At 41.8% G+C, this 23,785-nt stretch overlaps 3 protein-coding genes across 12 annotated transcripts; 1 reads left to right on the top strand and 2 right to left on the bottom strand.

Moving 5' to 3' along the window:
* Window positions 1-1,601: 1,601 nt before the first annotated feature.
* On the bottom strand, window positions 1,602-10,169 carry spa17 (sperm autoantigenic protein 17). 9 transcript variants are annotated; one of them, XM_044032996.1, is made up of 8 exons: window positions 10,118-10,168; window positions 9,265-9,453; window positions 9,096-9,169; window positions 8,857-8,897; window positions 6,946-8,197; window positions 6,541-6,912; window positions 3,573-3,777; window positions 1,602-2,532 (listed from the first exon to the last, which is right to left on the bottom strand). In XM_044032996.1, the coding sequence occupies exons 2-8, from the start codon at window positions 9,413-9,415 to the stop codon at window positions 2,477-2,479; spliced, it is 2,151 nt and encodes a 716-aa protein (XP_043888931.1). In that variant the 5' UTR covers window positions 9,416-9,453; window positions 10,118-10,168; the 3' UTR covers window positions 1,602-2,476. The 9 variants fall into 9 exon arrangements, with proteins under 9 accessions (XP_043888931.1, XP_043888929.1, XP_043888927.1 ...); XM_044032994.1 differs by having other exon boundaries at window positions 6,541-8,197; window positions 9,265-9,419; window positions 10,118-10,169; XM_044032992.1 differs by having other exon boundaries at window positions 6,541-8,197.
* A 47-nt stretch (window positions 10,170-10,216) lies between these two features.
* Window positions 10,217-13,421, bottom strand: LOC122773682. 2 transcript variants are annotated; one of them, XM_044032519.1, is made up of 10 exons: window positions 13,257-13,421; window positions 12,855-13,160; window positions 12,723-12,776; window positions 12,596-12,631; window positions 12,344-12,460; window positions 12,221-12,245; window positions 12,100-12,140; window positions 11,965-12,015; window positions 11,773-11,885; window positions 10,217-10,997 (listed from the first exon to the last, which is right to left on the bottom strand). In XM_044032519.1, the coding sequence occupies exons 1-10, from the start codon at window positions 13,300-13,302 to the stop codon at window positions 10,866-10,868; spliced, it is 921 nt and encodes a 306-aa protein (XP_043888454.1). In that variant the 5' UTR covers window positions 13,303-13,421; the 3' UTR covers window positions 10,217-10,865. The 2 variants fall into 2 exon arrangements, with proteins under 2 accessions (XP_043888454.1, XP_043888455.1); XM_044032520.1 differs by having other exon boundaries at window positions 12,227-12,245.
* Window positions 13,422-14,164: 743 nt separating this feature from the next.
* LOC122773558 (neurogenic locus notch homolog protein 4-like) lies at window positions 14,165-23,455 on the top strand. The gene is made up of 22 exons (XM_044032325.1): window positions 14,165-14,205; window positions 14,543-14,630; window positions 14,798-14,854; window positions 14,955-14,986; window positions 15,143-15,248; window positions 16,411-16,602; window positions 16,905-16,950; window positions 17,367-17,477; window positions 18,101-18,293; window positions 18,409-18,545; window positions 18,843-19,067; window positions 19,265-19,406; window positions 19,550-19,673; window positions 20,030-20,221; window positions 20,344-20,481; window positions 20,726-20,908; window positions 21,040-21,234; window positions 21,458-21,606; window positions 21,774-21,942; window positions 22,064-22,198; window positions 22,636-22,788; window positions 23,216-23,455. Exons 1-22 carry the CDS (start codon window positions 14,165-14,167, stop codon window positions 23,453-23,455), a joined length of 3,048 nt encoding a protein of 1,015 aa, XP_043888260.1.
* The last annotated feature ends 330 nt before the right edge of the window (window positions 23,456-23,785 follow it).

The following is a 23,785-nucleotide window of genomic DNA, read 5'->3' as shown; positions in this document are numbered from 1 at the left end:
ACTGTGGGAACAGCTGCTGCTACTTCCACGCCGCACTCGCCCCAAAGTTCAGGATCCTGCATAGTCAGCCATCAAAGCCAAACCTCTCCCCTCAACCTCTGCCCTCACTAAAAAGCAGCAACTCCCTCTTTCTCTCATCTTCTGACATGCTTTAAATCAAGGGGGGGCGGGGGGGGGGCGACACTTTTCCAGCCAAAAGCGTAAGTGAAAGACTGCACAGACACAGTCTGGGTGCATGTTTTTGTGACAGAATTCAGTGTCACATTTAATCCACAGTCAGAATGCAGCCATCCTGTGTGACAGAGACAAATGGAATAGATTTTCACCTGAACGCTCACATCATTCCACTGTGTTGTTTTACACACAGTAATGTATCAGGTGTCTGTGCAGCTGTGGCAACAAAGCCCACTCATTTATATCCTCACTGTTGTTTAGTGTGGGGAAAAAAAAGAGTAAAAAAAAGATGGCATAGGCATTACAACAGCAGAGCTGGCGCCCCCTGCTGTTTGGCCTGGCATATTCATCTTTAATTATCACCCAGGAGACTACAGGAGATCTTTTCTCACTGACATGCTGTCTGAGGGAGAAAACCAACTAGCCGAGCATATCTATCATATGATGCACTCCTAAAATAGTCCGCTTAAGCTTAACATGTTGGGAAAGCTAGGAACAGAATTATAATTCGTACTTTTAAAAGCTAGTCTGAGACTCTTCACGCCCCTGAGGATCTCACACAAACCCTCATGTGAGTGAGGGATCTCTACGTTTTTCTCCTTCTTATTCTTTGGTAGAAAACATGTTCCATCACTCTCTCAGAATTCCATCTACAGCACCAAGTGGGTGTTATGTGCTATGTTTGGAGGAGAGCAGAATATCGATTGTTCACCCACAGTCATTAAAGAGACAGGAGAACATGGCTGTGGCACCTCTGGGACTGAGTAGGAGAAAAAAAAGAAAGAGAAAAAGAGTCCTCATAAAACCCATACAGAATGTTTATGAGAGTGTGGAGGAGGAGGAGTGTCAGCCTGAGAAGGAAGTGCTTTGCAAAAAAAAAACCCACTGAGTGCAAGACCCATGTCTGCTGTCATTTCTGCAGATGTTGACAGAGGCATAAACCTGTGTTTGCGTGCGCACGAGTGCGACAATGAGCGACTTCTGCTCTGTGCACCGACGTAGAGGGTTGTGTTTTTCCTGTGTGAAAATGTGCAGTTTGAGTTTGTGCTGTGTGGCTCAGATGTGCGTAGGTGGGCTGAGTGGGAACATTGGGAGACTGAAGATGCTCTAGCCTGTTTCTCATTAAGTGAACAAGACTGCCAGGGCAAACCAAGCAAAATATCTTGTTATTCCTTTGTGATATAAACAGCGTTCTTGCACTGACGCGAGGCCATTTACTGCTTAATATCCGACAGAAGCACGCTGTATGATGTGCTTATGATAATGCACTTTTATGTTTAGTCATTAAAAGATTGTAGTTGTGCAGAATTGCATTACCCTTGTGTGTTGGTAAATATTAGTAAACTTTGTGTTTTATTTTACATTGCATAACCTGTATCACTTGAAACAGTCAGATTCTTATCTTAAATTAACGACAGATAAAGGTGTATATTTAAGGTGGATTTATTCGTGTAATGCCATACCATTTACAGCAAAGTTCAACAGGGTACTATTTAATTAAACCTAATTAAAGCACAAAAGCTCTGCAAACTCTGACCATGTAATTTTCAAGGTCATAAGTCAAACCTATCAACACAACGACAGAGCACATTGAACCAGGGTCTCATCAGGTCAAGCGGTACCAAATGCATCTAGAAAAAGAGTGATTACTGCATGCTTACTGTTCTGGAAGATCAGATTTATAGGTGAAAAGAGAGTTTACGTGTGATCCAAACAAAAGAATCAATGTAAATGCAGTGGAATTAATAGAACATAGCTACTTTTCTTTTCATAGTTGCAATGTTTTTAATTTGTTTGTAGGCAAGTCATATAGTAAATGGTAACAATACAAGCACACCAGAAAACAAGGCAGAACAGGGAATAATTTAAGCCACAAATGACTCACTTACAGATGAATCTAATGCTGATGCATAAAAGGTTTGTACACAGATGGCATGACTGTATCCATCCCAAAAAAGCCCCGTTTGCATTTCCACATTCACAGATCATCGTCTAAAAACTAGCACACTACCAGAAGTTTCACAAGAACATGCAGCGAGTTGCAAATTCTGGGTCAAAGACATCCGTACTGATGAGGCTGCTGGAGAAGCAGAGGAGTGTTAAAAGTTCACAAAATTCACATAACACGCCCTCAAAACTGTTCATTCTCTACTGATAATTTGTGTTGGAAAAAGAAAATGACTCCTGGGGTAAAAAGGTGTGTCTGTAAGACGGAGCAGTCAACATATCAGGCCTCCGCTCTCAACCATCTCCCGCTCTCATGCTCCCACTCTTTCTCTTCATCCAGGTCAGGACAGAGGTGTCACTGTTCTGGCACAGATGTGTCATCGCTCTCTACTGCCCCCGATCCTCCTGTCGCTAGAAAGAGAAACAGGCGAGGCTGTAACCGGTGCAGTCGTCGAGTAAAAAAGACAGTTACAAACTCTACTCTTACGTGTGGGTGGAACATTCCATATTGGACACACATATAAACTTGCAGCGAGAACATACTTTACAAAGTTTTCAAGTCTTGTGTGAAAACTTTCCGTGTGACGGCTGACATAAATGATGACCTCAAAACTCACTTTTCACTGTTGAGAAAAAGGGGGTCTCCTCCAAAGGGAGGTACTTAGGATGCTCGGTTCCAGTCTGACAGGCCCATTAATTCTGCTCTGAAGCATATGTACAGTGTACCTGAAGCACCTGGAGCTATAAATATATCTCCTACATAAGCATCTAAGGCAGCCAGCAAGTGGGTTAGGAAGAGGCTTTGACATAGATTCTTTGTCTGAGCCACTTCGCCGAAGAACATTTTCAAGGGCTGGGTATCGTAAAGTCGTCTCTTACATCTCAGAGAACCTCTCAAATTCACGTTCGGGTAAAAGAAAAATACACGATCCGAATGGATATTTGACGTAAATGTGTGGTTATGTGTTTTTTTATGAGTTTTTGTTTCAAGCATGAAAAACTTTGCCCGAGTTGAAATAAGTGACGGATTCTGAACGAACTCTTTCCTCCTCCACAGTTACATAAAAGTCGGAAACATATGGAAATGTTGATAGTGACTTGACCCTTTCAAGGTAAACCAGCCGTTTCCGGACATGTTTTCTCTCTCCTGGGGCGATTGAATGAGTCACTTGGTTTCGTATGTGGTATCAACCATAATGGGTGTGTTTGATTATGTTTATTCATTTTCTCTGTGTGTGTAAATGGCGATTTAGGCAACATTTACATGCCAATGAAATTTAGAGTATCAAAAACTCCACATCTTACACTCCCCATAACTTACCTTACGTGACCTGTTGGTAGCTACAGCTCCTGATGGGAGCGTCTCTTATCATCATTACAGTCGCTATCCTTAAAGCCCTCTTTGTTGTCATTATGTGACCTGGTCTTAGCCCTTGTTCTACACCACTGACCTGTGGCCCCCTGGCTGCCGTTGAGCACATCCCCGGTGCTGCTCACCTCCTCCCCTTCTGCTTTGTCCTCTGGCTTCATCTTCTTGCGGGTCATGTGACCACGGAAGCCAGCCTGGATCTTGGCGGCGGCCCTGTTGGCCTCTGGGTCGTCCAGAGGGATGTCCATGATGTCCTCTTCCTCCTGGGGCCGACTGCACTCCTCCTGCTGAGACAGAACACATCTGTGGTGAACTTTCACATTTTTAAACGAGCATACAAGAATGTTTTCTTCTTGAAATGCTGTTGAGGGAATTTGTCGCATTTACCTTTATTATATGATCTCACTTTCAATGACATAGTCCAACTTCCTGTATTTGGTCATCATATAATATAATCTATACTGCACTATTGCAGAAAAAAAAAGTTTCCCTCCATTGAAGAATAATTATAATTACTTATTTAAAGTTGTGGAGCTCAACTTTTGCCACAGTCACACTGCAGTCAGCACCAGCAGCTCATACTGGAAACATGGGGTGAGCAGATGAGAATTTCTGGCTTGTCACAAAGTGGCAGTATGAACAGAGCTGAGGCTGTCGACAAGTTATGTAAAGAGCAATTCAGATTGTGTGGCGAGCACATACAGTGTCGGCTACACCCTGAGCTGAAACAGATTGACGTTACACACAAAGGCAGCTCGCAGAACAAGCCCACTGTCATCCCACTTCCATGGTGAAGCGGCGCTGCATGTCTCCAGTGAAACCCCTCCAGTGTGGGAGTGTGACCACCCACCTGTTCAGCCAGTATTCATTAGCCTCTGTGTCTGACTAGAATCCAGCTCCTGTGCAGCAGCACACATACAGGGCAGCTTTACACCTTCCCAGGTGCTTAATACAACAATGTTGTACTCTTCGGATGTAATCTTGCATTATCCACTTATGAAAGTAGCTTAAAAACATTTTCTTTTAAGAAAAAAAAAAAATACAGCTTCTCTGTAGAGAACCATCTATCATATTAGTAGTATATGCACAGAAACGTCAACAACACAGGCAGTGCACAGTGTGAGGACAGCCAAACAGCAGTAACTAACTAAAAATTGATAAAGTGAAAGAAAAAAAAGTGAATCGGAAACTTTTACTTACATTATGACAGTCCATGTCTCACTCTCAGAGATGACTTCAGTCTTCAGGGGAGCTGACCTAAGTCTGACTTTGTCTGCCTCAATTCTCTATGTGCACCAAGTGAAGCTCTGTTTGAACGAGACTCCTGTATAATACAGATGCCTCACTGGCTAACAATCACTGTACGCTCAGGAACACCCGCTCACACACAGAGTAAGAGAGAGAGGGACAGAGAGAGAGAAGGAGGGAGAAAGAGAGAGAGAGAGATAGCAACAGACAGAGGGAGGGAGAAAGACAGAGGGAAAAAAAGAGAGAGATACCTCCTACAAACATGACAGCATGTGTTCCATCTTTTCACTCTCGTTAAAGTTGCTGACCTTCTGTGTTCACATCGTTGTTACCTTCCTCGAACCAGGCAGCGACATGAAGCCAGCACTGCCAAAACAATCTACTGAATATTGTGCATTAGACTCCACTGTTTTGAAACAAGTGATGTCAGTATTCACTGTTGATATTAATAAGGAATATGCAAAGTGACAGAGCATAAAATCATAAAAACTTCACGAGTGTTACACTGATAAACACCAAAAATAACAAGAAAAACAGATGACTAACATGGAAATACTATGCAAACGCCAGATGGCCATGGAACAATAACTGCTGACTTTCGAATCCTACTAATCGTGTGAAAATAAAAAAGTCTAAGCATCTTGGCCTGTTTTACACTAGGAGGTGTTATAAATTTATTAGAGGCAGAGCGAGCTAACAGCACTCTCCATCCCTCTGATCCCAGCTGGTAGGGCCACCCACACTCCTCTGCCAGCCTCAAAGACAAGACGGAGAGGGAGAGGAACAGAAAGAATCCATCAGTATCTGAGTTATTTATCCGACATTAACACTCCCCTCCTGATTTGCTCGCCATTCAAACAACATGTTACACTACCCTTATGGCTAATTCCAACAGGCAGACTCGCTTTATTAGATGGCTTCCCGCTATTAATTTGCAGTTATTATAAGCAGAGTAATTCAATTTAACGCAATTAATCATAACAGCTGCTCCCATTAGCTTCACCATGAGTGTATCTAATGCTGCATTTATCCACCTAAGATGACAAGAACAGCCTGTGAGCGTGCTTATAAAGTGAGAGTTAAAGGCATTTAAGTTTGTTTACACAAAAAAAAGACTAGAGATGCTGTAGCTCGGTCAGTGTTAGAATAAAAAGCTTATTCACTTCTTCTATCACTGAGTTAACAACACTATATATAGAGTAAAAAAAAAATGCTGTTTTACGGTTTAATCGGTCAGTTACAAACTGCTATTAAAGGTACATTATTGATACAGATGGTGCCTAGCAACTATCTGCATCATTAATTCCACGACGGCACTCAGAGAGCTGGATGGTGAGGGGTTACCATGGTAACATTCTTAGTACCCCTGCCTACAATCCCTCCCTGAGTGTGTGTGCATGTAGCCCTGTTGGTCCAGATCAGACAAAGCTAAATGTGACAGCAGTAGAAAATGTTAAAGGCCCTAATTCACGTGATAAATAGTTCAGTCGGTCTTTCATGATGTCAAAGTAAGCTGTGTTACAGTCCGGGCTTTTTCCGATGGACAAAGTTTAGCAGAGCAACTATGTCTGGCAGAAAATAAAACATTGAAGAGTTTGTTAGGCTACCTGAAACCAGGATAGGAACAGAGAGTGTTCAGACTGCAGCTTGGTTAGAGGCACTGCTCTATGATAAATGTATGAATATAGATCCTCAGCCTGCTGATGAAAGTGGGGGATATTCAGTGAGTTCTAACTGCCTCCATTGCTTTCAGGTCATTCACATCAATAACACATCACACAAGCGCACACACAGATATTTACCTCGGGAGTCCTCTTGTTCTTCTCTTGCTGTGTGGTGTCTGGTTCAGACACAGGTGGTGCTTCCTCTACGTGATGACAGTCAGCAGCCGTCCCATCTGCAGTACGAGAGAGGCCGACGCACTCCTCTTCACACACTTCATCACTTTTCTCTTGGGCCTCAGAATCACTTTGGGCAACTTTCTCTTCTTTTTCTCCCAGTGTATCATCTGACTGTAAATCCACAAGTGCTTGTGATGAACGGGTTTCGGCAGCACCATCGCTGTCCTCGTCCTTCACCTCACTGTCACCCGCTGCATGTGTGTCCTCGTTGTCTTCTCCAACTGTGTCTGCTGTCTCGTCGTCGTCAAAGTCAGAGTCGTTTGCTTTTGTCTCCTCCTCAGAAAAAGGATCCTCTCTTGTCTTCTCATCTTCATTTGCGTGACCACTTTCTCCCTCTGGAAGTGTTGTGTCTACTTCAGTGGAAGGCTGATGGGATGAGCTGATACTTCTATCATCTTCAGCCCTGTCATCATCCCCGCTGTCATTTAAACTAGTGCAATTTGTGACCACATTTTCTTTCATTATATCAGATGCCCTGAGTTGACTTTCTATTTCCTCCCTTTCAGAGTAAAATTCCTTCACAACTTCCTCTGGCTCAGGTTCATCATGCTGTAGCATACCAGATATACTATCAGTAACCCCCTCTAAGCCAGACTCTTCCTCCCGTTGCATTTCTTCTAATAGCTCAGTCTGTAATGCATCAACTGAGCCCTTTTCCTCTGGCTGTTTCTCTTTAACCTCAGTAATCTGCTGAGCCTCTGGAACATCTTCAAAGCTAATCTCAACCAATGAATCCTCCTCAGGTGTAGCATTAAAGTCTAAAGCACTCTCATTATGAGACAGACCTTCATGTGTTTCCTCAGCAGAGGCTTTAGTATCTGTTTCATCTTCCTCCTTGGTGTTTCGTGCCTGATCTTCTACCTCTTGTTGATTGCCCTCAGGTGTCTCAAACTGAGCCAGTGATAATTGTACAATAGCCTCTTCTGGTTGGGGTTTAAAGCTTTCCTCTTCAATGCAGTGTGTATCCTTATCACCAGTGGCATTCACCGTTTGTCTTTCTGTCCCTCCCAGCTCTGTTGCACAAATGTCCACATGATCAGCGAGGCCAGAATGTGGAACGACCGCTGATTCTTTCACTTCACTATTTTCCTCTCCCTCCATCTCTGACTCTGACATCTCCTTATCAACAACGGCACTTTCTTGTGTATCACTTCCACCATCTCCTGCTGTTCCTAACTCCTGAGCACACACATCTAGATTTGAAACCCCACTGAATGATAGCCTGTCAGTGGACACAGACACTGACACATCCTGCTCTATAGCAGAACTGGTATCTGTTTCTTGAGCTGCCCTGTCGGATTTATCAGCTTTATATATCATCGGGTCTTTCTCGTCCTCTGTGCCACTCAGTTTATCTGATTGCACGTCTGCAGTCAGGGGGAGTTTGATAGATTCCTCTTTGCAAAATCCCTTCTCCGCTGAAATATTGCAATTCTCTCCATGATTTTCTTCTGCTGTGCTTTCACTTAAATGATCCTCCTCAGAGAAATTAGGTTGAGTGGTGGGAAGTTGTGAGGCTTCTGCTGAATTTTTACTTGTGGACTCATTAGATTTTCCTCTAAAAAAAGTACCAATCAGAATGAAAGATGAAAAAGGTGAGAAGAGATGTTCAGTATCACATGGAGGGGATTTTAGTGAAAAAGTAAATGTATGTGTATGTGATGCTTGTTAAAAACCATGCAGTGGTCTCTGCAACACTCATCTGGATCCTGTCATTGTCCTGCTCTCCTCTCACTCATGACACTGCAAACCTAATTTAGCACATACCACTGCAGTCGCCTATGAATTGTCCTGCCGTTATTAACATGTTTGGCTCTACAGAAAACATCACACCAAACAACTTCTGAATTATCAAGGTTTTTAATTAATTTATTAATTGATTAATTTCTTCTTAATGTAGTTAATCTCTTTATTTCTTTCGACTCATTTTACTTCTTTTGGCAGTAATTCCTCTTCTTCTTAATCTTCTAATGTCTTGTACGCTCTTTTTAACAATTCCTTGCCATTGATTGCATTTCGTGACTTTGCATTTGTGTCTCTGTTTCCGTACACCACCTTGAATATCAAGTGTTTTCAAAAGAATGTCTTGCATTTTAAAAATACACCTAAAAAGACGCATTGTCATCATCTCTTCTTGGAACTATGCTCTCCCTCATGTTCATCCTCTCCCTTTCCTCTCGATCCTGGCAGTTGGTAACACGAATGAGGGAAACTCACTTGGACGTTCGGATGTCAGATGCAGACTCTCCAGCACTAGCCTATGAAAGGTTTAAAACAACAACAGAGGTGAGGAAAGACTCAGAATCATATACAGAGGGAGGATTATAGGAACTATCACTTCAATTCAATTCAGAACACTCTGTTTGTCCCCGAAAGGGCGAGTAAAAGAGAGCACTACAGTGTAAACATGTATAACATCAATGTAAATGCTGTAGCACTGTGGGTTGATTACATACCCTACTATCTTTGAATGCATGGGTCATGCTACTTTCCTGCTTCGCAGTCCACTCGGCATGGTCCAAGCCACTCTCTACAAGCAGAACAAAATAAATAAATAAATGTTTGACATGAGTCGTTCATGATGTTTGGTGCATTTTGCCAGAGCGAATGTGTGAGTTGCTGTACCTTCTCGTTGTTTGAAAAGCACCTCAAAGTACTCAGAAGCATATTTAGGGATGTCTTCCGGCTGGTCTCGTAACACTTCTTTGGCCAGTCCCATCAGGAGTTCAGCAAATCCTTCCGGGATCCGCAGGTGAGTGTTGGAGAACGTTGCCATTTTCCTTTTAAGAAGGATAATCTTAGATGTAGTCTGACCTGGAGAGGATGTTTCCCTCTGTAGTTAATGTACACTCTTCCTTTATTGTCTTCCTTGCTTTACAACAAACATATGAAAGATTATTCCAAAAAATAAGACATTTGAAAAACTTTGATTTGATAAAATCTATAAATACTTGAGGTGTTAACAATAAAACTGTGTGGAATCATTAGCCTACTTCTTTCCAGCCACTGAAAGGAGTATCTTGTAGTTGTGGCTTTATTTTTATACTTAATTATTATTATTTTTTTCTACATTTAGTACAGGCATACAGTATGTCCAACATTCTTTTTTTTAAACAAACCAAAATAAAAGGGAAGGGATGCAATCTTCCCAGTATATTGGGCATATACACACAGAACAGTCAAATAGGTGAGAGTACTTAATTTTGTGGCTATTCAAGCAAAAACGAAACTTCATGGCTAACGGAACGACATCGTTTTAAAACGGGACACTCTGCCATAACATTTGAAACACTTGCCTGTTTCCGCTACGTTTAACTTGGTAACTTCTTCTTTCTCGTTTTCTCGTTTACGACAGTTGTCACCGTAATGTCACATAATTGCTTGACGTTTGTAGTTCTAAGAAATATTCGCTAGTCGCCACACGCCACTTAAACATAACACAGGACTTAAAAGGCACACAAAATAAAATAAAAGTTACCTCGAATTACTTGCAACTCGTGTCCACCATTACATTAGCTTTTGTCGTCATATGTTACCAAGCAACGGTTGAAACTACGGATGCCGACAAAGCTCAAGCTCAGTGACAATCACAAGGCACTCTTAATTGATTATGATTGAAGGTCCATTGCAAACACAGCACACGCAAATCAAACAAATGGACACAGTAACATAATAACTGTACATTACATTCACCAGCCACTTTATTAGGAAAACATGCATTTTTGTAAACAGTAATATGGCAGTAACTTAATGCATTGAGGCATGTCGACATAGTAAAGGTGACATGCTGAGCTTTTAACTGGGCTTCAAAATATTTAAGAAAGGTGATTTTGGTAGAGCTGCCGCCCCATGATGAGGCTACAGTCCTCACTGCAGGCGGCCCCGGTTCGAATCCCGCATCGGGCAGCCCTTTTCTGCATGGCATTCGGTATCTTTATCTTTAACTGTACTGTCGCTTAAAGGCAATTGAAAAGCCAAAAAATATATAATAAAAAAGAAAAGAAAAGAAAAGAAAGGTGATGTGCTCCCAGTTCACAGACATTATTGATTATTTTTATTTATTAGGTACACCGTGTAATTCAGTGATATAGGCTATGAGTGTGTATAACATTATGGTGTGGGGTTGCTTTGGGTAAAAGTGTCTGCTAAATCACATGTTATGTAATATTAAAACAGTGGGGGAATAATATTAACAAAAATATGATGTTCTCCTTTATTCGCTTCTCCTAGGCATATGTGATAACTGCATATTCCGAGTTGGTGCTCATCTTGCGGCTGATCTCTCTGGGCAGGAGCACATGCAGTCTGTCAGCTGACCGTGAGGCCTGCAGGTGAGACCTCGGTTCATCTCCCCACCACTGGAAGCAAACCAAACAAAAACTCATGTCAAAGAGGACAAGATATACATATATATATATACATATACATATACATATACATATATATATATATATATACAGTTGTTGTTGTTGTTCCCATTGTTATTGTTGTTGTTTTCCATTTCTCCTCCCAACCATGTTCTCTCCCACTCTTTCCACTCTCCAACCACCCCTGTTTGGCCTGGTATTCTTGCTTTTCTCCCAGTGATAAATAAACTAGAGATTCTGCATTGGGAGGCTTGTGCTGAACACCTCCTCCACAGAACAACAAATATCACTGGCACACTGAATATCTAAGATGCAGGACATGACAGATTTAATTAATAAGTAATAATAATACTAATTATTCGCCAATGTGAGTGATGCTCTCCCTCTGATTTGAGTGGACTGTTGTTCGCTTTTACTTCAACTGGCTTTAAACGGGCTGCTTATTTCCATTATTATGTTAAAACTTACAGCGTATACAGAGGCTATACGAATGTGCAATATAGTCCTTTTTTCCAGCACAACTGTCACAGTTCAAAGTTCACTTGGCGCGTTTTTATGAACAAAACACATAAGCTTGAATATGTGACCTATAAACACACACCCTCAGGATGTCCATATAAGGAGTTGTGTAGTATTCCCACAGCAGTTTACCATGGGTGCATCTGCAGCATAGATCTGTGCCGCGTGAGCACTAAGGATTAAAGTACAGCCACTCATGTGTTCATCACGCCTCCTCTGTGATTGAAGCGACAGCCTTGTCCCTCACCTCTTTCTGATCTCCAGGAGCTAAGTAGCCAATCTGAGTGAGCTCCGGTGTGCTGACACCTCGGACAGTGATCATTATATCAGCGTATGGAACTTCAGTGTCACTCCCATTATCTGAAAAATAAAAAAATATACAGCCTATCACTAAATGTCAAAACACTGACGCTGTCATTGCAAATGTGTGGGAACTTACCTGGTGTTGGTATCCTCAAAGCCACTCTTTCACTTGGTGCTGACGCTGACCCTGAAGAGTTAAAAGAATGACAGGTCTGCACTTTCAGGCTAAAATTGTTGCATTTTATATTTGATATTTTACACTATTATTTACCCATCATTGGTGAGAGAGAAGCAGGGGATGGTAGTGTTGAGCTGTAACAATAATATATTAAGAAACACATTTACAAAAACACATAGGTTTATCCAAACAGGGATTTGTGAATTGCACTCACCCAGACCTTGACACAGCTAACTCCCCTAGAATGTACAAAACACAGTGATTTAGAGATGTAAATTGCATTTCTTTTTTTACTTTTTACACTATGGGTATGTTGACATAATTATGTTAGAATCACCTTTGCTGTTCCTGCTCTGTTTGTTCCGGTTCAGACAGAGGTAAGCAGCCAGTGCAGCCAGCAACAAGGCTACAGCAACGGTAACTGTTGCTAAAACCTTCATTCCGGTAAATGTTTCTGATCACATTGAGCAACAACAACAGCATTAACTTGTGCATAACTTTTACTTGAGATGCACAGCACTGTACAAAAAAGGCCCACATTCTCATGCATTATTTATATTAATAACCTTAATATTCTGCATTGTCTCACCTCCACTTTGATCTTTTGGCTTAGTGGGAAGAGTTGCTGAGGAATTTAGAACAAAGTATACAAATAAGAAATATTTTCAACATTTTAAATCTGATTTCTTAATATTCTTAATATTAAAAGTCCCTACCGTTTTTTGTTTCAGTTTGGGGGGTAAGTGTCCAACGGGGAAAGCTTATATGAACTGAAAACAATTAAATAAAATTAATATACAATAAGATATCCATTCTTTATTGATTTTCATACAGTAGAATGTATCTACCTTCGAGTTGCAGTGAAACAACACGCTGGGTTATTTGTGTTAAATGAGGGTCTTCTGTATTCTCTGTGTAGCAAGTGTAATTCTTCTGGAGGTCTTCAGTGGACACATTTGACAGATGAAGGGACACTGTGCAAGAGCTGCTTTTACTGAAGGTCCCATGGCAGCCAGAGTTGTCCGGTGTTGTGCTCCAGCAACCACGGACAAATCCGGTGGAACAGTTGTAGGTGCAGTTTAACGTCAGAGAGTCACCCAATGTTGCCGTCAAGAATTCAGTGTGCATCTTTATGTCACCGCAGCTCACAAGATCTGCAAAGAGACAAAGCACGCTTTCACAAAAAAATAATGCACAACTGAAAATGCATTTCACATACATCACAATGAAAAATGACAATTAAACTTTACCTTGTGTCAAACAAAGTAACAGTAATGTGAAGTGCAGTGAGATCATCCTTGTGGCCTCTTGTTTTTCTTCGCTGCCTTGAAAAACAAATATCTTGTGCTCTTGGTGTCACTTGTGCAGAACAGTACTAAAACAAAACCCACACACAGGCGACAGCTTTTGGGTAAGGGTACAGGAAGTGGTAACAACAGGATAAGTTTCCATTTATTGCACTTGACTTCCTGGAAAATCAAAAATGATGTAGAAAGCACATTATTTATTCAAAAATATTGACACACTAACATTTAAATTACCTACATTCATGTGCACTTTAACACTGTAAATACTAATTTTTGCACCTGGTGGCATCAGGGAAAGATACAGTGCATGATAATGTGGTTTGCACACATATTTGCAGGTGCATCCCTGCAGCTCACTCTCTGCTTGCACAGAGGATGACAGACATTCAATGTTAGCCTGTGAAGACAGAAGGGCGATGTGTTGTGAAAATAAATTACTTTTGTTTTAATGTTATTCAGGGTACTGGAAATTAACCTTCTTTGTTTAAACTTTCCCATATTTAGTTTGTTATAACCACATACAATGGCATACGCTAAGTAAATAAGGAAAAAGATCCACTGACAGAGTCAATAACGAGGCTAGCACTTACTCATACATTATGAAAGTGGAAGGTTACAGTTACAGAACATCATTGTACACCATTACCGACCAGGGTATCACGTTTAGGGCTTTTGTTTCAGATTCAGTGACTGTAGGACTCTCACTTTCATGCCTCTAAACACTCAGTCATATTGAGTTGAAACTGTTGTGGATAAAACCATACAAACAACTGAGCCAGCGTGAATTTGATTGGAAATTCGATGATAATGTTCCAGCGTAGAGCATTGCATCCGTTTTGTTTTTTAGCTTCATGGATTTTTCTGCCACTGACACACTCTGGACTTGCCTCAGGTAAGAATAACTGTTAAAGGGCATGTCGTTGACAAATAAAGCACATTTAAGAAGGATTTATGACAGACTCCTATACAGCCTGTGTTTTATTTTATTTTCTTTGTGATAGAATCATTTGAAGGGAGTGCAGAGCCCCCCGTCAGCAAAGAGACGGACCTTGGTCTGTGCCCAAGAGGAACATACTTTTCTCACCTGCTGTGTTTAGAGTGTCCCTCAGGCCATTTGTAAGTCATCAACAATCTTTGAAATGCTTGACTTGTCGCTCCTTTGAGGTGTAAAGAATTGAAGGAGAATGTTTTAACAACTTTAAGACCCGTTGTTAATGTCTGTCGTATAGTTGTCTTGGCAACGTATCTGCACCTCAGAGATGTCCGCCAGGAACATTCAACCTCTACACGGGGAAAAGCAGCATCAGCGACTGCAAGGTAATACACCATTGCTGGAACCACGTAATCGTCCAGTTCAGTGCCTCCTAAACCCATAACAAGGCCACTTCTCTCATGATCTGTTTAACCGTTTGTCAAAAACATCTACCCACATCATAAAGCTGACACACTTCACTACTGTGTTTGACGTTGTCTGTATGTTGCAGCCATGCTTTCCAGGCCTGATCAGTTCGGAGGACAGGGTGGACTGTAGGCTGTGTCCTGTGGGTTTTTCATGTGACCCTGTCAATGGGAGCCTCTTTTTATGTCCTCCCGGACAACATTCTCCTGAAGGTGTACTGCAGTGTCTTACTTGCCCTGTAGACTCTGTCTGTTCCTCTGGATTCCCTCATAAGGTAACAGAATGATTTGCAAATCCTGAGGCAAAACATTTCTGTATCTTCATTCAAAAAAAGAGAAGAAGAAGATACGATTGTAGTTTTAATTATCAGAGAAATGAAATATGCCTTTTCTCCTTCTTTCTTTGTTGATTTCTCATGTGTGCATCACAGTGTGGACCTGGCGAAGAGCCCAGTGAAGATCACACTGTGTGTAATGACTGTGCCCCCGGCTTCTATTCCACTGTATGTACTATCCAGTGTCTGCGGTGTCCACCAGGTAATGAAAGCAACATTAAATGACTATGTGAAAGCAAAAATTATAAAATGATACACAAATAATAGTGTCCTCTTGCTGTAACAGGAAGTTACTGCCCGGATAATGGGATGTCACAGCCTCTTCCTTGTCCTCCTGGCTGGTCTTCCACACCTGGCCAGATTTCCTGCCACAGCTGTAATGATACATCCTTTCTGTGTGCGGGGGCTGTGGCCGCCCGCTGGAGCCAACCAGTGCACAGATCTACTCAACCCATCGCCTGTCGACCAGGAACATACAACGACAGGGAAGAGTCAGCATGTGTGGTCTGTCCAGTAGGTTAGTTACTTTCATGTAATGCTTACTGTATTGGCGAGAATTATTTTTCTTCAATTTGCATACACACCATTAGTGATACAGAATTTAACCTCTGCATTTAACCCATCCTTTTACACACCAGTAGTGAACACACACAAGTCAAAGGTGGTTGGGTACCTTGCTCAGGGGCACCCCAGCCTTTGAAATGTCCCAGAATTTGAACCAGCAAGAGCATATGTATGTATTTGAGTTTTTTCCCCCCCTCCTTCATCCCTCCAGGTCATTACTGTGTAGGAGGTGTAGCTCTACCTTGTCCTGCAGGGACCTACGGCGCTATAGAAGGTCTGCAAAGGCTGAGAGACTGTACTATCTGTCCTGCAGGTGGGGACCAACACTTCAGTTTCCGCCTATAAACCTACCCACGCTGCTCTGGCTTCTCAAGTCCATATGTGTGCATGCCTATACAGTCAAGTCCACATGTACCTCAATAAGTATGGTACTCATGTACATTTAATATCAATGAAATCATTATAAAAAATGACAGAAAATATAGAAATAAACATAAAAACAAGAGCAAACACTAGGTAAATATAAACTAATCTATTTCCCCATGCACATAGTTGAAGGATCAGTTGAACTCTTGGTACACAGTAAAATAAAACCCATTTAAATGAAATCACAATCTATTTTGGTCAGTAAAAAAACTACTAGCTATTTTATTAATATGCATACATACAAGTATTTTGTGAACCATTTCCCAAATTAATTGACCCATTCATTCTTCTTGAAAGTGGCCTATATGACTTTACCACATGTCACATTTTGCAAAAACATGATGACCTAACTTATAAATGCACTGTGTCTGTAGGTTTTTACTGTCTGGAGGGCAGCTCACAAAGACCCATCTCCCAGTTCCTGTGCCCACAAGGATATTATTGTGAAGAAGGCACTGCCACCCCTCATGGGTCACCTTGCCCTGCTGGTACAGCAGGGGAACAACTGGGTCAGACAAGTAGGGCAGCCTGTAAGAGGTGTGGAGAAGGACGTTTTTGTCCTGCAGGTAAGTCCCAGCATTGATAGACTGACTTCAATGCAGGCGCATTTTGTTGGACATTTATTCTGTTTACTTCTTCAGTTTTCTATACCTTGGGTTTTTATTTCCGTTTTTGCTTTCCTGTTTTATTTGGTTCTTCTTCCTTGTGTGTGTGCAGCTTGTTAAATCCGACTTCCTGTCCTGGCTTCCCTGTTGATTGTCTGCCCCGCCCTAATGTGATTCACCTGTGTCTAATTTGCCTCACCTGTGTCTGATTATCCCTGCCTCTTTAATATGTTTAGTCTCCTGCTCCCCACTGGTTCGTTTAGTTTGTCTCAGTGCACATGTTCCTGTTTTCTGTTCCCAGAGTTGGAGGTATTTTTCTACTTCAGCTTTTCTTTTGTCTTTTCCTCTTGCTTTTAATATTTTTTTTTATTTTGTTTATTTGCCATTTTGTATTTTTGATCTATTAAAGACTTTTTGTTTGTGTCCAGTCTACATTTGGGTCCTCAATTTTTGTAACGACCTGTGATGGAAACACAGCAAAGTAAAATACAAACATGGGAATATAAATAGTAGGACGAGATTAAAACATCATTAGTAATCGTGTGCAATCGTAATAATAGTAATTCTGATGTGCAAAAGTCACTTGTAGGATTTATTTGTTACTTAACCTTTTAAGAAAGAACATGGAATAAAGATCAATTTTAGTGGTAATGTTACTGCAGGATGAACTGTGCCCTCTGTCTCATCTTCTGTGTTGTGCATTTTTCTGTATTTCTGTGAGACAGGCTCATCAGGTCCTGGTTTGCCCTGTGCTCGCGGGAGATATTGCCCTGCCGGCACCTTGACGGAAGTGATATGTCCTCGAGGCACCTTCACCCCTCACCAAGGGGCAATAAGTCAGTTTATGTTCTGTATTATACTACACCTACTACAACAGTAGCGAGGTTTTTACCCTCACTACTACTCAAGTAGTTTTTAGTATTTAAAATAAATTCACCATCAACATTTGGAAACTGCTCCCTCAAGCTAAAACTAATACAGTGTTATGGAGGCGGCCATGCCTCAGTGGTTGAGTGGGTTGTCTTTCAACTAGAAGGATGTGGGTTTGAGCTCTAGCTCTGCTCTATACGTGGTGATGTGTCCCTGCACAAGACACAGATGCACTGTATGGATGTTTAAGAGAATGGGTGAAAGGCAAATCTGTGGTGTAAAGCAGCCGTGAGTGGTCATCAAGATTAGAAATGCACACCATTTACTATTGCTGTCTAACTCATAGCTACTATGATGAAGTGGAATATACAGACAAGAAATAGAAACAAATGGGGGCCATTAGGGCAAAGAGAGGGAGAGTCCAATTTAGCTATAAAAAGTAGATGGACAAGCTTTGCCAGCATAATAAGGATGTATCACAAGCTAGGCGAACAAATATTTAAGGCATCTTAATAAAGCAGACCTGCATTGTTTTCTAATTTTACACTCATACCATAACAACAATGTTTTTTATATCTGTTTTCCCCAGGTGTGAAAGATTGTCTCAAATGCCCCGCTGGTTTTTACTGTCCTGAGGGAAGGAGTGACCCTGTGCCGTGTCCACCAGGCTCCTTTAACCCTTTAGAGGGTCAGGATGAGCTGGCTGATTGCAGAGAGTGCTATGCAGGGAAGGCCTGCACACAGGTAGCTCTTAAAGCCCCTGATGTGGACTGCATGCAAGGGTAAGTTACCTCATCCTGGTACGGCAAACATCCTGTTTTTAACTTTTAACGTTTTGTTATATTTTCTGTCATATAATCCTGTTATCCAGCATATTGGTTTTCCTGAATCCATTAGGTTTGTGTGTCCTCCTGGTTCCTCTAAACCCAACGAGCCTACCAACGCCTGTCCACCAGGAACAGTGAGCAACCGCACTGACCTCACTGACCGCTCACAGTGTCAGCAGTGCCCAGCACGATACGCTTGTCTACGAGGTGACAGTTATCTTTCACACATGTTCAGCTTACCTTTTCTTTCTGTGGACACAAAGGGTGCATTGTGGTTATATTATGTTGGCTGCCACCCTTGCTCTATAGAAATTAACAATGAATATCTGTCCCAATTTCATAACGATAAACAAATATTACTTAGAATTTACTTTACTAAAAGATTCTCGGGTTGGAAATAATTTCCGAAATATTGTCAAATTATATCAGTGTCAGATTTTATAAGAATATATCAATGATTTGCAGTTTTCGCACCTTGATGGCCATGTTATTTACACTTTTCAGGAACTGGTGGTATCCAGAGACCTCCACTCTCCTGCTTTGCAGGGCATTACTGTCCCCCTGGAACAATGTTCCCCACACAGTACAAATGTCCTGTGGGAACATGGAACAGTCGTAGTGGACTGAAGGCTGAAAGCGAGTGTCGACCGTGCCCTCAGGGCTGGTACTGTTTGGCTGGGTCTGGAGCCCCGTCAGGTCGCTGCAGCTCTGGACACTACTGTCCTGAAGGTACATGAGCGTGACATGAGTGGTAATATACAGTAAAAACGCACCAAACCTTTTTGAATTGGATACTTTACTTTTCAAACTAAAGACTAAAAACAGCTTTTCATAAAAAATATGCATAAATGATAGGGTTGCTTCTTTTCCAGACCCGTGAAAATGAGTCATTCCTGTAGATATAACTGTCAATGTTGCATCACCAGGGACCGCATATGGCACCCAGTTTCCTTGCCCTGCAGGCACCTACAGCCTGAGAATGGGTAACAGACACAGAGATGACTGTCTGATTTGTCCTGAAGGCTCATTTTGTCAGCAAGGCACCTCCAAACCTTCACCATGCCCACCGTAAGCAGTAATTGTGTGCTGACTCTCAGCAGGAATGTTACGAAAGGGATAAAGTTAACAAGGATAATGATATGGAAAGAAATTGCTACGAATTCATGGATTTAGCTGGTGCTATCTATCCACTTTGTCCTGTCTTACTCCAGCTCCACATTTCGCCATCTGAAAGGTGGTCAGAGGTTGGAGGACTGCTCTACTTGCCCCGCCGGATATTTTTGTCCCCTCTCAGCCACTGTCAACCCCAGAGTGTGCGGAGCTGGCAGCTACTCTGTAAGGGCCCCATGTATAACAGTATGACTGGTCAAATGACAGAACTTGTGGAGAGAGCCTATTATGTTATAGTTTTGTCCTTCCATAAGCCATTCTGATCGTCCTGTTTTTAGATCAGCACCTTCCATCCACAGTGGTATTTATAATCTTACATTACACGCTCTGTATGTGCAGTACATCTGCAAAAAGAGAAGGTACATTTCCATTAGATGTCATTTTTGGGACTCCACATTGAATGTCAGTGTTATTTTCCCCCTGCATCGTGTTACCATCTCCACGTTTTTGTGTGCCCCCCCTCCATATTATAGTTATCCTTAACTTCAACCCGTTAACCCTTCACGTTCTCTTGTGTATAGGATGAGGGCTCTGTGGAGTGTTCTCCATGCCTGCAGGGCCATTACTGCAGTAATGAGACCACGAGTGAGGAAGCCATGCTAAGTGTCATGGTGTGCCCCGCAGGCTTTCTCTGCTCTCAAGGCTTGGCTCGGGACCCCCAACGTTCAGCCACCCTCTGCCCTCGAGGTTTCTACTGCCCTGGAGGGGGCATTGTAAGTCAGAGAGTGATACATACAGCAACAGAGGGAACATTTTTATTTAATATGTTCTGCTTTCACACATGTTTGACACACTTTTGATCTACTAAACTATACCTGTGACTGTTACCTCATAGGATCCCAACCCCATTCCATGTCCAAATGGTACCTATAGTGAATTTCCAGGTCTCCGTGACATAAGCGAGTGTGTCCAGTGTCCTGAGGGGAAGTACTGTTACTCTGAGCAGCCTGAAGAGCAGTCTCTCATCAGACCTGTAAGATAATAAAGAAATTGTTTCATTTAATTATCGCAGTCTTTAGTTTTCTGTGTCGTTTTGAACCTAATCATCAGTAAATATTATCAGCTAAAATATTTAATTCCTCAAGGTTTAAATTACAATTTGGTGTTCCTTTTATACTTTTAGCTGTATATTTATTTGTTATTAACGTCAGTTGTAGCGTGAACAATCTACTGACAAGATTAATGACATAATTACTTTGTGTTCTGTGATGTTTCAGACAGGAATATGTCCTGATGGGCATTATTGCCCCACGGGGACTGGCGACCCTTATACCCACCCATGCCAGGCAGGCCGATACAGGAACAACACACTTGGTCACAGTGGAGAAGCATGTGTTTTATGTCCATCCAGGTATTACTGTGCCATATTGGGAACTGGCACACCTTTAGTCTGCCCTGAGGTACATTTAAAAATATCTTTTGATTTCATTCCATTGGCAGTGAAACTTTTCAAAACATATATAGAGTCTCAGGTAGAAACTGTCTGTGTCCTTCCCCTTGTCTGTCTTTGTCTGTGTCACACTATTCACAGGGTTTTTACTGTCCAGAGGGTATTTCTGCTCCAGAACCTTGTCCTGAAGGAACCTTCAGCTCCCGCTCTGCTCTCAGTGATAGGTCTGAGTGCTCCTCTTGTGGCGGAGGCCAGTACTGCAACAGTGTGGGACTCACCGAGCCTTCTGGAAGCTGCCGAGAGGGCTTCTACTGTAGAGGGCGAGCCACGTCTGCTGTATGAGAACACTGTCTCATTAAGTTACTGAATAAATGTTGATCCCCACTAAATTCCATAAACTGGATTGCCAGTCTCCCTGAGAGGGACTTTTTATGTGTGAATAATGTCAAATCAAGCCACTTTACTCTCATAATGAAACATTACAGGTATTTGCATTTTATGAATGGAAGTATTCACTACAGTGCATTTCGGATTATTTTCCACATGTGCACTGATCCAGACCCCAGTTGATGGTCCGACAGGAGGTTTATGTCCAGCAGGAAGTTACTGCCCTCTGGCTTCTGTCACTCCCCGCCCTTGTCCCCCTGGCACCTTCAGCAACAGCACTGGCCTCATTGGACCAGAGGAGTGTGTCATCTGTCCACCAGGGTAAAATCAATCATTTTTAGGGTTCGAGCAACAAGGTTGCAAGAACCCTCTTGAAACTGGAAGGATTAGTATTATTATTATTGTTCTTTGAAATATGATTATGCTGATATAAACTGGTGGAGTGCGGTTTACTCTTAGTCACAATACTGTATTTCTCTCCTTGTCAGTTTCTATTGTTTAGGTTACAACAACACCTCACCCTCAGGCCCCTGTTTTCCTGGTTATTACTGTACTGGTGGCTCAGCTTCACCCATTCAGCATGAAGTAGACAAGGGTTATTTTACCTTGGAGGGAGCATTTAGAGCACACCCATGTCCTCTCGGCACTTTTCAAATGGTAAGAAGTTGCACATACATAATACTTCTCCTACCTCCTCTGACGATATGCTGTTGAAATTAAAGAATGAGATGATGATGCCACAGTCAAGTTTATTCCCTTGTCCATAAATCCTCCACAGCAGCGAGGTGCACAATCATGTATGGCGTGTTGGGGGGGCAGACTGTGTAACCAGACAGGCTTGTTCCAGGCACCGCTTTGTCCCACAGGACATTACTGTCCTCCAGGGTCCTCAGTTGCTCACCCCTGTCCACCAGTCAGTATTTGAGTGTTTGTATGAAAATGTGTCTATGTGTATTTTCAGCAGCTCATCATTATTCTCAAGTCAACCTTGTTTTTGTGTGTCAAGTACAATGTTGCATGTTACATTTTTAATCAATTGTTAATAAGACATAATATTATGTGTTGATGCATTTACCACCAAAGTATAACAATCCATTTCAAAAACATCTCTCTGTCACATGATGGTGCATGTTGCCTTCATTAAATTATACATTTATGTGATATTTAGGGTGTAGGATTACTTGTCTTTTACCCATATCTGATCCACTGATTTTGGCTGGCATTATAATACTGATTCTGACTATTCCACATCTCTTTCCTACTTATCAGTGTGTAATGTTTTATCTCCCCTCTATGAAAATCATTACAGTAGTAGGTCAAATAATAAAATGATACTGTGTGATTTTTCAGGGTTCTTACTCTGACCAGCCTGGTGGTGATGCTGTGCAGCACTGTCGGCCGTGTGAGGCTGGTTGGTTCTGCGGCAGAGTCGGTCTCTCTGGTCCTCAGGGTCTCTGTGATCCAGGACACTACTGCACCTCTGGAGCCACCACTGCTTCTCCGGTAAGACACTTTATAACAACTCAGAAAACTTGCCCATAAACATTAATCATTTATTTAATAAAGTGGTCTGTATGACAAAAGCTAGTCACTTTCATGATCATGAAACATGGCTGTGCACAGTGCATCACCGACATATATATAATCATAAATGTGCTTCTAATATGACACAAAACAATTAGTATTCATAATTTCTGCACTTCTAAGTAATTTGATGGCAGGATTTTAATACACAAAAACTGAGATAATGTTTTTTCTCGTTTGACATTAATATTAATCGAGATACACTAAGTCAAGATTGCATAGCATAAGCATAAGTAATGCGTGTGAAATGAATGACAGCTAACTGCCCACATAAAAAAGGCCTACACTTTTCAATATCATAGTAGAAATTAAAGCCAAAATGATTAAACTTGTTTATGATAATCAGATCATCACTGCAACATTGCTGCAGGTGGCTGTGGCCTTTGGTGGCATGTGTCCTGCAGGCTACGTTTGCCCACAAGGGACCAAACACCCACAGCAGCAACCCTGCCCTGCAGGAACCTGGAGCAACACAGTGGGAGCCGAAAACCTGTCCTCCTGTATGCCGTGTCCTCCGGGACACTACTGCAGCAGTACAGGACTAAATCAGCCCACAGGAATCTGTGATGCTGGTATGTGTATCTGAGACATTAGTTGATGAAAAACATCTCTGTACAGATACATATAGATTTTTTGGTCTCTATTAACATGAACCACCAACATGAAGGACATTTCATTATTTAATAGAGGAATAAGAAAGACTAAGGGACATAATCATACTTTTCTTATGAGTTTAATTTATTTACTTGTATTACCTGTATGAGTAAATACATCCATTCATACTCATTTTTATAGATAGATAACAATTCCTGTCCCTTATTTTCCATAACAAAAGTGACACAAAAGGAGAAATAAATAACTCAAATGGATTTAATTTGAGAGAGCAGAGCTGGGGAATCGAGTCAGACTCAAGTTG

The sequence above is a fragment of the Solea senegalensis genome, linkage group LG8, assembly GCF_019176455.1.
Source record: "Solea senegalensis isolate Sse05_10M linkage group LG8, IFAPA_SoseM_1, whole genome shotgun sequence".
In the NCBI taxonomy this organism is placed as follows: domain Eukaryota; kingdom Metazoa; phylum Chordata; class Actinopteri; order Pleuronectiformes; family Soleidae; genus Solea; species Solea senegalensis.
Note: the sequence above shows the minus strand (reverse complement) of the source record. Positions and strands in the feature narration are given on the sequence as shown.